The sequence below is a fragment of the Humulus lupulus genome, chromosome 4 (assembly GCF_963169125.1).
Source record: "Humulus lupulus chromosome 4, drHumLupu1.1, whole genome shotgun sequence".
NCBI classification, from domain to species: domain Eukaryota; kingdom Viridiplantae; phylum Streptophyta; class Magnoliopsida; order Rosales; family Cannabaceae; genus Humulus; species Humulus lupulus.
In genome coordinates, this window is record NC_084796.1 from 83,953,622 (window position 1) to 83,969,116 (window position 15,495).

At 34.0% G+C, this 15,495-nt stretch overlaps 1 protein-coding gene across 1 annotated transcript; it reads right to left on the bottom strand.

The window, feature by feature from the left end:
- Positions 1 to 4,011: 4,011 nt before the first annotated feature.
- Positions 4,012 to 5,236, bottom strand: LOC133832339 (uncharacterized). The gene is made up of 2 exons (XM_062262698.1): positions 4,583 to 5,236; positions 4,012 to 4,476 (listed from the first exon to the last, which is right to left on the bottom strand). The coding sequence occupies exons 1-2, from the start codon at positions 5,234 to 5,236 to the stop codon at positions 4,012 to 4,014; spliced, it is 1,119 nt and encodes a 372-aa protein (XP_062118682.1).
- Positions 5,237 to 15,495: the final 10,259 nt, after the last annotated feature.

A 15,495-nucleotide genomic window follows, 5' to 3' on the forward strand; every position in this document is an offset into this window, starting at 1 on the left:
ATTTATTAACTATTTTTATTAAATTTATATTAATGTTATATAAATTTTGAAATAAATATCATATTTTAATTAAATAATTTATTTATTTTTGTTTATGTTTATGTTTGTTCTAGTTTTTGTATTTGGGGGTGACAACAAGAAATTATATATTATATGTTTAATGTAATATTAAATATTATATATGGATTTTAAATTTAAGTTTATTGCTAGTTGGTTAAAAAAAATAATTTGTTGCTAATTCATAGTATATTATATTATATGTTTAATATAATATTATTAAATTAAGTTTAAGTTTAATTAAATTTTATTTAAGTTATAAAAAATATAATTTTATTATTTTTAAATAATTATCATTGTAAAATATTTCACAAATATCATATTTTAATTTTTTTAATTATTTATTATTTTAAAATAATTATTATAGTAAAATATCTCCAAAATATCATATTTTAATTTGTTTAATTATTTATTATTTTTAAATAATTATCATTGTAAAATATCTTTAAAATATCACTTTTTTTTTAATCATTTATTTTATTTAAGTTTAAGTGTTTAGAAACTACAGTTAAATATAAGAATATATTCTGTTAAATATAAGAATATTCCGTTAAAGTTAACCTTAAAAAAATAAAAAACCGTTAAAACCAAGAATTTATGTTATCTACACACTTATTATATAGAAGAGATACGATAAATCAGTCAAAATATATAGTGATTGTTTTTAATCATTACCGATAGACATTTTTAGTATTTTTCAGTAGATAGCTAATTGTAACTTAATTTTTTTATATAACGGTGGATAATAATTAAAAATAATATATATATATATAAATAGTGATTAAACTATTATAGTAGTACCCATATATATATTATAATTAAGTATACACTTCAGTTAAATCATTCGAAAAAAAAGTATACACTTGAGTTTTTTTTTAAATGCTTGGTTTTTATGATGTTGTGCTACTTTTTTAATTTACCTCGAATCATAATTTTATAATTTGAAATAAACATTATCCCTCACTTTTATTCATCGCTCTCGTTCCTTCATTTGTTAATCTTTTGTTTCATCATCTCTCCCATTTTGGATTTTTTTTTTTGATCAAACCGAAAATTTCATTGATCAACCAAACTGATACAAACAAAAGGGAGCAAAAACACTACCCTCAGAACTTACAAAGATTTTACAAATTCAAACATTTGCCTTTCTCTAGTAGATAAGTGCCTAGAATTTACATTAAGGATTCTAGCTTTGAGAGCTTGCCTTATCAGATTATCGATTTTAAAGGCAGTGAAACAACTATCCTTAAAACAGCAAGAATTCCTATTATACCAGATATAATAGGTACAAGCAGCAAGTGAAGCAGCCACAATGTGATGAATCCAGTCAGACTTCCAATTAGACAGCCAAGTCCAGTTCTCATAATTCACAGGCCAAAAAATCCCACCAAGCCAACGTGAAATCAGCTGTAAAACCATTCTAGAGAAGGTGCAGCCAAAGAAAAGATGACCATGGGACTCCTCAGCAAGATCACAAATTGGATAGTGAGTATTAGCTACTGGTATGTGATGAGCTACCAGTAAATCCCGAGTTAGCAAGTGATGGTTAACAACCTGCCACAGTATAAATCTATGCTTAGGCATCGAAAGCTTACACCAAACTGGTTTAGCATAATCAACTTTCCCAATCCTCAGTCGCTGATTGTAAAAGGATCTCAGTTGAAACTCTCCATTGACCACTGCATTCTACAAGTCAGATTTTGATATCAATTGACAGAATGACATCATTTTCCTCCAGTACTAGCTGGTATCAGTTTTAGGTTTATAACTCCAAATGCTTATTCCTTTTAGGTAAACACAGTTGACCCACTTGACCCAAAGTTGGTCTTGTTTAGATTCAATTACCCATATATACTTTGCAAGTTTCAGCTTATTCCACATAGCCCCCTCCCTAAATCCTAAACCCCCAAAAGGCTTAGGACGACAGACTTGCTCCCAAGAAGTGAAGTGAAACTTACTGCGAGAACCACTCTCACCCCAAATAAATTGGCGACAAACTTTATCAATATCATTCACAACACTTTGAGGAAGCATGAATATACTCATCCAATAAGTCCGAATACCCATTAGCACTGACTGAATTAGTTGGACTCTACCCGCATAAGAAAGATGGCGGCTAGACCACACGTTGAGACACATCTGAATCTTTTTAAAAATAACATCACAATCTGCTGATTTCCGTTTGGTTGGACACAAAGGAACCCCTAGATACTTCATAGGAAAACAGCCTTCAACCAGTTTCGAGCAAACCAGAATATTCGATTTAATCTCTGCAGAAACACCTCCAAAGTATATGTGAGACTTTGAGTAATTTATCATTAAGCCCGAGGATTTACCAAACTCAGCAAACACCTCATAAAGAACCTGAACAGAAGAAACAACTCCTTTGCAAAATATGATGAGATCGTCAGTAAAACAGAGATTAATGAGATTCAAAGACTTGCACATAGGATGAAATCTGAAATGATTATCCTTTGAAGCCCAGAATGCGAGTTAGATATTCCATTACTATGACAAATAATAAAGGGGAAATAGGGTCTCCCTGCCGAAGCCCCTTTCCTTCTTTGAAATTCCCTTGAATCCTTCCATTCAAAACCAGTGAATAAGATGATCCCCTCAAGCAAACCATAATCCAATAGATGAAACGGCTCGGAAAGCAAAGCATATTAAGTAAATTTTCTAAAAACTCCCAATCTATAGTATCATAAGCCTTGCTCAAATCTAACTTCATAGCACAACGAGGCAAGCTGTTCTTCCTATTATAACCTTTAATCAGATCTTGTAAGATGAGAACATTATACGCCAAAGATCTTTGTTTGATAAATGCTCCCTGATTTAGATTGATCAGAGAGGGGAGAACCGCTGCCATTCGGTTACAAAGCATTTTCGAAATGCATTTGTAAACAGTGTTGCAGCAAGCTATAGGCTTGTAATCCGTAGCTTTTGATGGCTGGTCAACTTTCAAAATGAGTGAGAGGATAGTGTCATTGAGAGCTGGAGGAATTCTGCCAGAGATAAAAAAATCTAAAATAGCCTCAGAAATTTCCTTGCCAATATCTTTCCAAAGCACTTTGAAGAAACCCGCACCATAACCATCCGGGCCAGGACTTTTGACTGAACTGATACTATACATGGCTGAACGAACTTCATGGTAAGTAAAAGGTTTTATTAGATGCAGCTGGTCATCCAAACTTAACACAGGACCATTACTAATACTCTCGGTATCAATCTGACCCAAAGCTCTGCTAGCATTGCCCAAGGGATTCTTAAAATGATGAAAATAATTATCTACAACCTTAGCATAATCATCCACCAAACACTCATTATCATCAACATAAGCAATAATACGATTGGATAGCTGCCTCTTTTTCAAGCTAGCATGAAAGTACGTTGCATTTTCATCACCAAATCTAAGCCAAGTTATCTTTCTTGTTTGATGAATATAACGTGAATATATCTTCTCATACCTGAAGAAAGACTGCTGCGCCTCCTTTTATTTTGACAGTAACTCAGTATTTAGAGGATCAGAACAAAGATCATTTTGGGCCAGCTGATATTTAGTTCTGCTTTCCTCGTAATTATAAGTAACATCGCCCTTAGTTCTCCAATTAAACTTTTTGAGACTATGCTTAAACCGAGTGAGTTTACCAACAAGACGGAATAGCCCTTGCCCCTCAAAAGGACGAGCCCAATTATGAAGAACTACTTCCCTGAATTTGTCATGAACAACCCACATGTTGAAAAATCGAAATGGCTTCACTCCCCTACTGTGGATATCCCTCTGTTTAATCAACAAGTAGAAATGATCTAAAATCACATCCCATTGAGCATATGATACAACTAATGGGAAGCTATCAAACCAGCTATCATTAGTGAAAACTCTATCCAGTTTGGAATATATCCGAGCTCCTCCATCTTGTTTATTGGTCCAAGTGTATTTAGGTCCCAAAGTCTTCATTTCTGTAGCCTCTCCCAAAGCCAACCAATGGCGAGCATCCTCCATATCTTTAACATAGATCTTCCACCAAGACGATCATCAGTATAGAAGACTGCATTAAAATCTCCCATAATGAGCCAAGGGGTAACCGGTCTCTGAACATTAGCTAAGTCAGACCATAAACTCTTTCTTGTCTCCAGCTGACTAGAGCCATAGATAACTGATAGGCAATAAGTCAAGTTCACACTAACTAGAGAAACTCTGCAATGAAGCAGTTGAGAAGTTTCCTGAATGACTTCTATCTTCATCATATGGGCTTTCCAAATGAGTAAAATCCGTCCCTCCACACCAATGCTGCTATAATAATTCCAACCAACAAATGATGAATTCATAAGATCCCTTATTCTATCCCCTTTTAATTTTGTTTCAATCAAAGCTCCAATACCAACTTTATTCTTCCTGCAAACATCAAGAACTGTTTGCTGTTTATTCTTACTATTTAAACCCCTAACATTCCAGCTCAAAATGTTGTTGTTGTCCATTTATTTCAGTGGGAATGGAAATAGCAGCTACTTGTTTATGGTTTACCTGTAAAATATTAAATGAATTCCTATGCATTTCAGTTTGAGGTTTACCAGCAGACTTCTTCATTCCAACCTTTCGAGGGGTAACCCATTTAGATCCACTAGGGTCAGATTGAGTTCCTCCCTGCTTTGTAACCCCAGTAGTCTCTTGTTGGCTCTGGTTTCTACTAATTGGAGTAGCAGCATCAGGTTCATTAACTATTGTAGTAACAGGATTAGGCTGGATTGAAGGCTCTGAGTTCTTCTTTATAACAGTTGGGGAATGCTTACAGACAGCAGTGGTATGACCCAATTTCTTACAGTTAGTACACTTAGTGGGGAGCCACTCATACTCAATGGCTTGCTCCAAAATCTGACCTCTCTCATTTAGATAGTGGATATGCATAGGAATATGTTCAGCAATCTCCATATCAACTAAGATTCTAGCAAATTTGATCATAGTCCTTGCTTTTGTGACCTTATCTACCACAATAGGGGTGCCAATCGTGCTAACTAGAGCACTCATGCAATTAACACCCCAATATTGCAGCCCAAGACCTGGTAAACGAATCCAAACAAGGACAGATTTAACTGACCTTATAGTTTCAACATCTGAAGACCAAGGTCTGAGAATTACTGGCTTTTTGTCAAAGTGAATCACTCCAGATTCAAGCACCATATCCCTAGTTGCCTCATCTCTAAATTAAACCATTGTGAAACCGGAATTCATCCTGGCCACGCGATCAATTCCAAGATTACCCTGAATTCTCCTGAGAAACCCATCAAAAACAGCCAAAGGTGGGTTGGTCCCAATAACCATAACAAACTAGAGCAGATTTCCAGAAAGATGCCTCCACTGCTATCTCATCAATATCCAATTGAGCCACCAGTTTTCCATCTCGATGGATCGGGTCCTGAAAATGGAGTTTCGTGTATCCAAAATTGGGCATGGATTCCTTAAACTTAGACCAGTTTTCTTTGGCCGAGTCTTGGAAAGATTGGCCTTCTACTTCAGCTGCCCAGGAGGCGGACCGACCTATCTTATCAATATCATCATGAGACTCAAGATCTTGAAGCTTTGGAGCAATTGTCTCCTCAGGCACCTCTGCCTCCATTTCCGTCCTTTCTTCCTCCACAATCAGTGTATTGGATGAAGGGAGCTCCGAACCGATTACACTAGCAAGCTTCTGCATAGTCTTCTTCCTTCTCGCCATGGAGAGAGAGGCTGAACTCACGCTTTTTGTTGGTACTATTACTATTGAGAAGTTTTTTCCCCATTTTGGATTTTGTTTTGCTGTTATTTTTTATCTTTTAAAATTTATTGTTTTCTTTGATTAAAGATTTTCTCATGGCAATTTTATAATAAATTCGATTTATATTTTTATGTTTGGGATGGTTTTTTGATGATTACATTTTTTTTTTTTTTGTAATTTCATACTTTAGTTGGATTTGTGATAATTGTTTGACATATTTTGATATTTTGTATGGATTTCGATATATATATATATATATTTATTTGTAAATAGGTTTTGATGTACTTCAATGCTTGCTCAATGTATTCAGTACTTATATATATTAAATTATAGCTATTGCAACGCAAGTTAATGGTTTCTCGATACATTTTTGACAAAATTAATAATTTGATACATGCATTTCAGTATATATATTTTGTCAAATATATTTATTATACATGTGTTGACTCGAGATTGTTAAATATATATTTTGTCAAATAATGTATTTACTTATGGGATTAGGGAATGAGTTTGAATACCCACGTTTACTTACCAAGACACGTTTGATAAAATATGAAAGAATTTGAATTATTATTTGTATTATGTTGTTTAATAAAATTATTCAGAAAGAGAATCAGATATATAAATTATCTTTTAATTTTTTATTTATACAAAATAAAATAACAAATATAGAAGTCAATACCTTTAATGACATTCTTTAGATAATTGGGGGATAAACATTCTCATTATTTTCCTTCTTATCCTACCAAGTTTTCCAATTTCTTATTTTAGTAAACATAAAAATAAGAATCATTACCACACAAATGATTCTCATTCACCATGATAATTTATTAAGAAATGAGAATGAATTATGTAGGTCCTACCTAAATTTGGGATTAAGGAATGAGATTGGAAATCCCATGAGGTTGAGGATTGCTATTCTCATTCTTCTTTTGATAATGCATTAACAAATTTATTCTTATATTAAAAGTTAAAAGTTAAAATTGGAATTTGTCTTTTGTATTTCGGTAACTTATAATTTATTTATTATAATTCCAAAGTGGAGTGATCACATTAATAGGAGTTTTGTTGAATCTGATTTCGATTCTTGCTACTAAAGTAAACAACTTATTAGGATTATGATTCATTAATCCGATTTGAGGTAAATCCAATTGTACGCTATTCCGATTACGTGCAAGTAAACATTAATGTTTTTAATTTTATGCACTAATATATCCATTATTGTTTTTTTTACTGCAAAACCACCCAATATTATGTTTTAGTTACAGTCATTACCCCAAGGTTGTTAGGTGTCATTTAAGCTGACTAAGCTACCAGATGTTAGTTTATTATTGGTCCACGCTATATTTTTAATGAAAATACTTATTAATTTATTTTAAAATTATAAAAAATGTAATTTAAATAATAAAATTCTAATTATTAAAAAAAATCAAAATTTGTTTTTTTCTCTTTCTTCTTCATCTACTTCTCGACACATCTCCCGTGAACCTCAAGAGACCCAAACCTCTACAAAATTCGACTACTAGCTTCTCAAACCTCTTCGATCAAGCGTGTAAACAAGAATTCAAATCAACCTAGATGAAGAAAAAAAATTAGAGAGAAAGCTGATTTTTCTTCTTTTCAAAATTAAAAAAAAAAATCAAAACTTGAAAAATGACAGCCATAACGTTCTTGAGATTATCCTTAGTGTTCTTGAATTCATATGTTTTTATCCAAATTAATTCTAAACAAAAAATTACTTCAACATCCCAAATTAATATTTGAAATCTCAAATCAAATTCTTCAACATTTCAAATGCAAAGTCAAAATCAAGAGGTATTGTGGTATCTTATAGTTTGATTCAACTAAAACAAAATCAAGAATCAAATTGACAAAAACAAAACAATTTCCGGTATTTATGCTGTAGTTACCACTCTAAAAAATAATATAAAAAAATGTGTTAATTTATATAAAAAATTCATTATTTTTTCAGATATTAAACGATAAAAAAATTCATTAATTATTTTTAAATTATAATGGAAGCACATAACATCAAAATTTTGGACTTATAGTATTGCACATTAAAAAGTGTAATTTCCTCAACATCTACAAACAATAAATAATTAAATAAATACTAATGAAACATAAATATTAAATTCAAAATAATTTGATTATTACCTTGAGAAACTTTAAATAATTAATACATATACACATGTACATAGTGGTGAACCCAGGAATTTTTTTTCACCATGGTCGAACATTTAAATTATTGTATTAAATATGCAAAATTTATGTTTGGTAAAAAAGTTTATAATAATTGAATGATATAAAAATATGAGAGTAACTACAATACCGCACGTTTTTTATGCGGTATAATGTCGCATGTTTTTTATGTGGTACAATACCGCACATTTCTACTTACACAATGCAAAAGTTATAATCCCAGTTTTTTCTATGATGATGATCTTTGTAGTTAGAGTAGGCATTTTGCACGTTTTTGGAAAATTCAATGAAGTTTAGAGTGCTAAAAACAAAGTCCAAGCCAATGCTGTCAAAATAATGCGTGCGTGATGAAAATGAGAGTTTAAACCCTGTTTTCGATACTTTAAACTATTTCAAATTTCCTAAAAACATGTAAGATGTCTGCTTTAACTATAATATACATTGTTATGTAAAAAAGCTTAGATTATAACTGTTGACGCGGTTCTTCGCCAACAGGTAATTAAGAGAAAGAGAGAAAAAGATTAGTGCTGGAAATAGAACCGTCACAGATATGGAATCTTAGAGGATGAACTAGGTGACTCAAGATACGTTTTTTAAGTGGTTCGAAAGTTAAAATCCCTCTACTCCACTAGTCAATATTATTGATATATTCTGGGTATTTGGTTACAAAGTGTATATCTCTTTGGAGACTATTGTTTTTCCAACCCTTATCAACTCCCAGGGTCTCCATATTTATAGGAGAAGGCACCTGGAAGTTGGTAAGGGGGTCATCTCGTGACCTTATTATTTGTCATATCAACTCTGTGACATTCATGATTAATTCCTAAACCTGACACATGAGTATGGTCAAATCGATAGATGAGGAGATAATGGGCCGCACGGCCCAACCCAGCCGTGGGTGTCTGAATACGCACGTTCCTGCTGCGTGTCCGAGAAGTCAGGGAGATATCGGACACGTGATGTCAGATATAGGCACGTTTATCTTGCGTGTGTTGACTTTACAAAAGGTCAGAGATCCACGAGAAGCTCATACCACGAGCTTCATCCCTGACCCGACCTTCGGCCTTCAGACTCCTTCCCCCAGTCTTGGGCAGTCCTGGGCGAGTCCTTGAGGATACCTCGAGCTAAAGGGGGTACGACCTTGAAAACAGGATCTCCGACCTGGGGAAACTCACGGGCTAACCGTGATTAGTCCGAGGCTCGACCTGTTAATCAGCCCGTGGGAAAATCAGGGCGTACAATAACTTATGCACGTATGTAAATTAGAACGTGTACCGTATAAAAAACATGTGGTATCATAACTGCTCGCTAAATGTATTTATGAAAAAAAAAGTACATAAAAAAAGTGTGAAAATTATATAATTTTTTTTTACCAAAAACTAATATATATATATAAATACACAGAGAGTGAGGGTGGGCAATTGCCCTGGGCCTTGAGTAGGTCTTCTTATGCATGTACATAACAAAACAATATAACAATTAATAATTTATTAGTTTTATGTTGTTACTAACTATAGAGGTATTGTAGGAAAATTATAATATAATTTTTTTATATGATTGTGTACATTGTAATTATTTAGAACATCTCGCAAATTTTTGAGAAATTTTAAATAATTTATTATATCGAAAATAAATTCAAACAATTTATTGCACGTGTGCTTGTTGTTTTTTTGTGAAGTGAAATAAATTGTTTAAACAGATTGTATGGTAGAATTCCCCAAATGTCTGTATATTTTAATTTTTAAATGCATATAAATTCATTGCATATTAGCACCACTTATTATCAATTCCATTATAAAGTCCACATTATTCCCCCAAAAAAAAACCCGGGATTGTAATTTTTTAACATTATTATAAGATTTATTATATTAACATGTCTTATAAATGCAATCTCTTATTATTATTTAAGTGGTCAACATCACATAGTAATTATTGATTTAGTAATGTTAGATACATACTTAAAATATATTTACTAATGTGACAATGTTTCAAACCACACATAAAAATAATATAAGCCTACTTTAACAAATTCGAATGGTTTTAATTGCATGTACATTTTAATTGTGTAAAAATGAGTATGTGGGGAGTAGAGCTGTAAATATGGGCCGGGCTTTTGAGCACGGCACGAAACCGGCACGAGCACGACATGGCACGAAAAAATATGGGCTTGGGCCAGGCACGGCACGACACGACAAGCCTGAAGGCACGACACGAAAGCATGAATAAACTAGCCCGAAAGCACGACATGATAAAAAACTCGATATTTTGACATTAATAATCATAATAAATTTTTATATGTCAATAATTAATAAATTAAAATGATAATATATGTCTTATTTTTCTCAATATTTATATTTTTATAATTATATTAATTTATTTTAAGATTTGTTAGTTAAATTTTTAGCATTTATTAGTAGGTATTAAAATTCTAATAATTATCTTTGATATAATTTTGTGTAAAATATTGTTAAAAATTATATAAAAATATCTAAAATTATAATTTAAACAAAGAAATGTATTTGGTTTGGTAGTAAGTCCATTGATGGTTAAAGATGAGGTGGAGGGTTCAATTCTCCATCCTCACATTTTTTAGCAAAAAAAAAATGGGCCCAAATTTGGGCCCGAATATAGAAAGTGGGCCAGCCCGACTTGGGCCCGATACGGCACGACATGGGCCGGGCCCATAGGCTGTGCTGGGCCTACTCTTTCAAAAATGGGCCGGGCCGGCCCGGCACGAATTGAATATGGGCCAAATTTATCGAAAGCACGAAAATGTGGGCCAGGCCGGGCCGGCCCACATTTGCAGCACTAGTGGGGAGCATTACAATTATAGGGTGAGACTATAATAAGATACACATTTTTTCCTTATTGGTAAGATACCATCTTGCTTTAGCCACGAAAATCAATTATGATTATAATTTTCTTTATAATGGTATTTATTGGTAATCATAACAAGCCTCATGCAAATTTTTGGAAAATTCTTGATGATTTACAGTGACGAAATCAGGTTTCAAAACTCTATTTTACACGCATACAAAAAAAATAGTTTAACAGACTGTTTAAACCCTGATTTCAATACCATAAATTATTCTATAATTTTTTGAAAAAATTACAAAAAACATGTTATGACTACAATGATCACCGTCATAAAAAAATCGTAACTGATTTACATGTTTAAATCACGATCGTGCTCTACCAACAAAGTAAAAATACTACTTTATTGTAGATTTTCCCAACAAACAATTATATATATAGTTCTTACATAATAATTGTTTAATTGTTTAGATGTAAACCTATAAATGAGTTTACAAGTAAACTGTGTCAAAATGTTGATGCCCTAGTATTGACGCGTCTAGCCTGTCCTTACTAAATGGGAAAGTTTGAGTTACACATGCACCATATGATATGAATAGCTGTCTCCTACTGCAACTCATTAATTAGGGTCCCAAAAATAATGACACCCACTTTCACCCTGTCAGGACTTAGTCACTCGTTTCATTTCCGTCTTTTCTTTTAGCCTTTTTTGCTCAAACTATTCTTGTAGCATTGCTTTACAGTCAGTGCTTCATTTTTTTTTTTTAAATTTATGCAATATAATTTTCTTTTATTACTTGACTATTCAAGTAAGTAAACCGATTGATTTGGGCAAAAAATATATATATAAACAAATAGCCAACTGTGCAGTAAGATGATTCTATTACTATAATTTTTTTGTTCACGGCCTCTTTTTCCAATTATTTATTTATTACATATTGTAATATAAATTGACACTATAGTGATATATGTATATAAGAACAAACAATCGGTATTTTACAAGTGGTTAAAGTTGACTAATAAGTATAAGAAATAATAAAATTAAAAAGGTCGGACATCAATTTGTAAGTAATGGAAAGTAGAAGGGATAGGGTAAAAATTATTAAAATTTAGAGATTTAATAAGTATTTTTTTAAAGTGAACTGCCCCCCCCCCCCCCCCCCCCACTCTTTGGCAGCTTTTTTAGTTAAATAAAGTGTTTTTATGGCAAAAAATAAGAATAATTTTAGAAAAGAAAATATGTGAAAGTTGAAAAAGGGGTTGGAAAGTAATTTACTTAAAGTGTCAAAATATGTCATGACTAAAAGATTAAAAGTGACAAAACTTCTTTAGGCGGCACATCATATAGCAACACATGAATACAAATTATGTTTGGACTCACACATTATGATTTATAAATACATATAGGCGATCGATTTTGTGTCATTTGCGAAAAAAAATAGAATGCAATTCGTTGTGTAGATGGAGATGGTCTCACATACTTTATTGATTTTATAATTGTGTTACAACTGACTGGTGAAGGTTTTGTTGACCGGTTGACATTTTTATTTTATATTTTGTTAAAAATTATAAGTTTAATAATACAGAATGTGACAATATTCGAATATAAGTACAACAGGTGGTGGATCCGTAGTGTCAGTGGGGAGGGCATTATTGTCTAAACTCACAAACATTTATGGGTGGGAGTTTTGTAATATTTTGAAAGTACATAATAACACGTACTGTGAATGTTGAGTAATATAAATGAGTACATCAAGCTGAATGTTGAAGCACATTGAATGTTATGAGAACATGCACAAAATGAATAAAACGCATGCAAATGACATTTTTTATACGAATTTTTGTTGAATATATGCTATTCAGGTAATTTGGAGTAGTATTAATTGAAGATGAAACGATTGTCTATAACTTGAAATGTAAAATAATAATTGTTATACCTATTTTTGGAGTATCATTACCCATCAGCCCAGATCATGCCTAAAGCCTAGTCAATTGTAACTTTGTATAATTCTTGGGCCAAGCCCACACTCAACTGTAACCCTAGCTCTTCAATATAAATAAGAGGAGAAGTAAAGGGGCGACATCTTTTTCACAGAGAGAGTTCTCTCCATCTTCAATGGAGTCAAATAGCTAAAAGCTAAATACAAATGTAATCCATGACTTGCAAGATCGACAATAGTGGCTGAGTGGATGTAGGCTATCTTTTTGGGGCTGAACCACTATAAAACTCTCTCTATCCATTATTTCTGGGCACTAGACACATTTCTTATATTTTATTTAGCTATAAAATATATTCTCAATATTATTCATTGAGTGTTAGACGAGTTAACGAAAAAATGAGTCAACATTTTGGTGCTTTCATTGAGAGCTGAACACAAGGAAAAAGACGTTGATGTCATTGAAATTCACCCCACTGTTCAGCAATATTTCAGACATATTATGAACAGTGACTGGCAGATCCACATGTCTGGGGTCGCTTGGGAGTGCTTGAAGGGAGGAATTACTTTGGAGCATTCCGTTTCCTAGGTTCCTAAAGGTCCTCTCGCCCGGAGGACCTTTCACCTGGAGGATCTCTCGCCCGGAGGACATCTCACTCTCGCCTGGAGGATCTCGGCCCTGGAGGACCTCTTGCCTAGAGGATCTCTTGCTCGGAGGACCTCTAGCTTGGACGACCACCTCAGGCTTGGAGGACAACCTCAGGCTTGGAGGACTACCTCGGTCCTGGAGGACCTTAGCTTGGAGGACCTCGGACAACTCGGCCCTGGAGAACCTCGAAACCTTTGAGCATTCCTTTTGCTCGGTTCCTTGAGATCCTCAAAACCTTGAGCATTCTTCTTGTTTGGTTCCTTGAGGCCCTTGGAACCTTTGATCATTCATCTTGCTCAGTTCCTAAAGAACCTCGAAACCTTTGAGCATTCATCTTGCTCAGTTCCTTGAGGTCCTCGGAACCTAGAGCATTCTTCTTGCTTGGTTCTTAGAGGTCCTCAGAACCTTGAGCATTCATTTTACTTGGTTCCTAGAGGTCCTCAGAACCTTTGAGCATTTATCTTGCTCAGTTATTGGAGAACCTCAGAACCTGGAGCATTCATCTTGCTCGGTTCCTAGAGAACCTCAGACCTTGGAGCATTCATCTTGCTCGGTTCTTAGAGAATCTCTGAACCTTTGAGCATTCATCTTGCTCGGTTCCTTGAGGTCCTCGGAACCTTGAGGATTCTTCTTGCTTGGTTCCTAGAGGTCCTCGGAACCTTTGAGCATTCATCTTGCTTGGTTCCTGGAGAATCTCGGAACCTGGAGCATCCATCTTGCTCGGTTCCTAGAGAAACTCAGAACCTTTGAGCATTCATCTTTCTCGGTTCCTTGAGGTTCTCGGAACCTTGAGCATTTTTCTTGCTTGGTACCTAGAGGTCCTCAGAACCTTTGAGCATTGATCTTGCTTGGTTCTCGGAGAACCTCGGAACCTGGAGCATTCATCTTACTCGCTTCCTAGAGAACCTCGAAAACCTGGAGCATTCATCTTGCCTGGTTCCTTGAGGTCCTCGGAACCTTGAGGATTCTTCTTGTTTTGTTCCTAGAGGCCCTTAGAACCTAGAGCATTCATCTTGCTCGGTTCCTTGAGGTCCTCGAAACCTTGAGCATTCTTCTTGCTTGGTTCCTAGAGGTCCTGAAGACCTTAAGCATTCTTCTAGGAACCACGCAAGAAGAATTTGTGTCCTTGAGTCACTTGGATCTTCAAGCATAAGAATTGGCTAAGGTCTAAAAGAAACTCGGATCTTTTTACTGTCGCTATTTGCCATGGTCGGGTCTGAAGCATCTCGAATGGCTTACAAGACTACTCGTGAGGCTATGCGCACCAGAATCACTATTAAAAGATCGGTGAAGTCAAGTAATGATACGTCCAAGGCCTAAAGGTCTGGTCCTCGTGAACAGAAACATGAAAAGAGTTCACATGATAAGTCAGGCTAATGCAAACATGAAGACTGCCTTGGGGGGAAATTGTTATACCCATTTTTGGAGTATCATTACCCATCAGCCAAGATCATGCCTAGAGCCTTGTCAATTTTAACTTTGTATAATTCTTGGGCCAAGCCCAATAACTTAAGCCCACACTCAAATGTAACCCTAGCTCTTCAATATAAATAAGAGGAGAGAGGAAAGAAAAAGGGGCGACAACTTTTTCATAGAGAGAGTTTTCTCCATCTTCAGTGGAGTCAAATAGCTAAAAGCTAAATACAAATGTAATCCATGACTTGCAAGATCGATGACAGTGACTAAGTGGATGTAGGCCATCTTTTTGGGGTTGAACCACTATAAAACTCTCTCTATCCAATATTTCTAGGCACTTGACACATTTCTTATACTTTATTTACCTCTAAAATATATTCTCAATATTATTCTTTGGGTGTTAGACGAGTTAACGAAAAAATGAGTCAACAATAATTGTTTTTGACTTTTTAATTTTTTTTTTCTTATAAGAAGCATGATGTTATTGGGATGTGTAAGTGTCATATTTAAGATTAATTTCATAGCATTTTTTATTTATAAAAAATAAAGTTAAATTTAACTTGGACCTAAAGCTATAATGTGCCACAAAGTTACCAATATTCTTAACTAACGTACTTGAAGATAAGGAAATATAGAAAATACAAACTAAACCAAACCTTATAGTTAT

Excerpts from the sequence above, each read along its gene's own strand:
- LOC133832339 (XM_062262698.1), bottom strand. The coding sequence starts at position 5,236 with ATGGTGCTTGAATCTGGAGTGATTCACTTTGACAAAAAGCCAGTAATT. Across the intron at positions 4,477-4,582 it reads ATTCATTTAATATTTTACAG|CAAACAGTTCTTGATGTTTG; the intron begins GTAAACCATAAA and ends AAGAATAAACAG.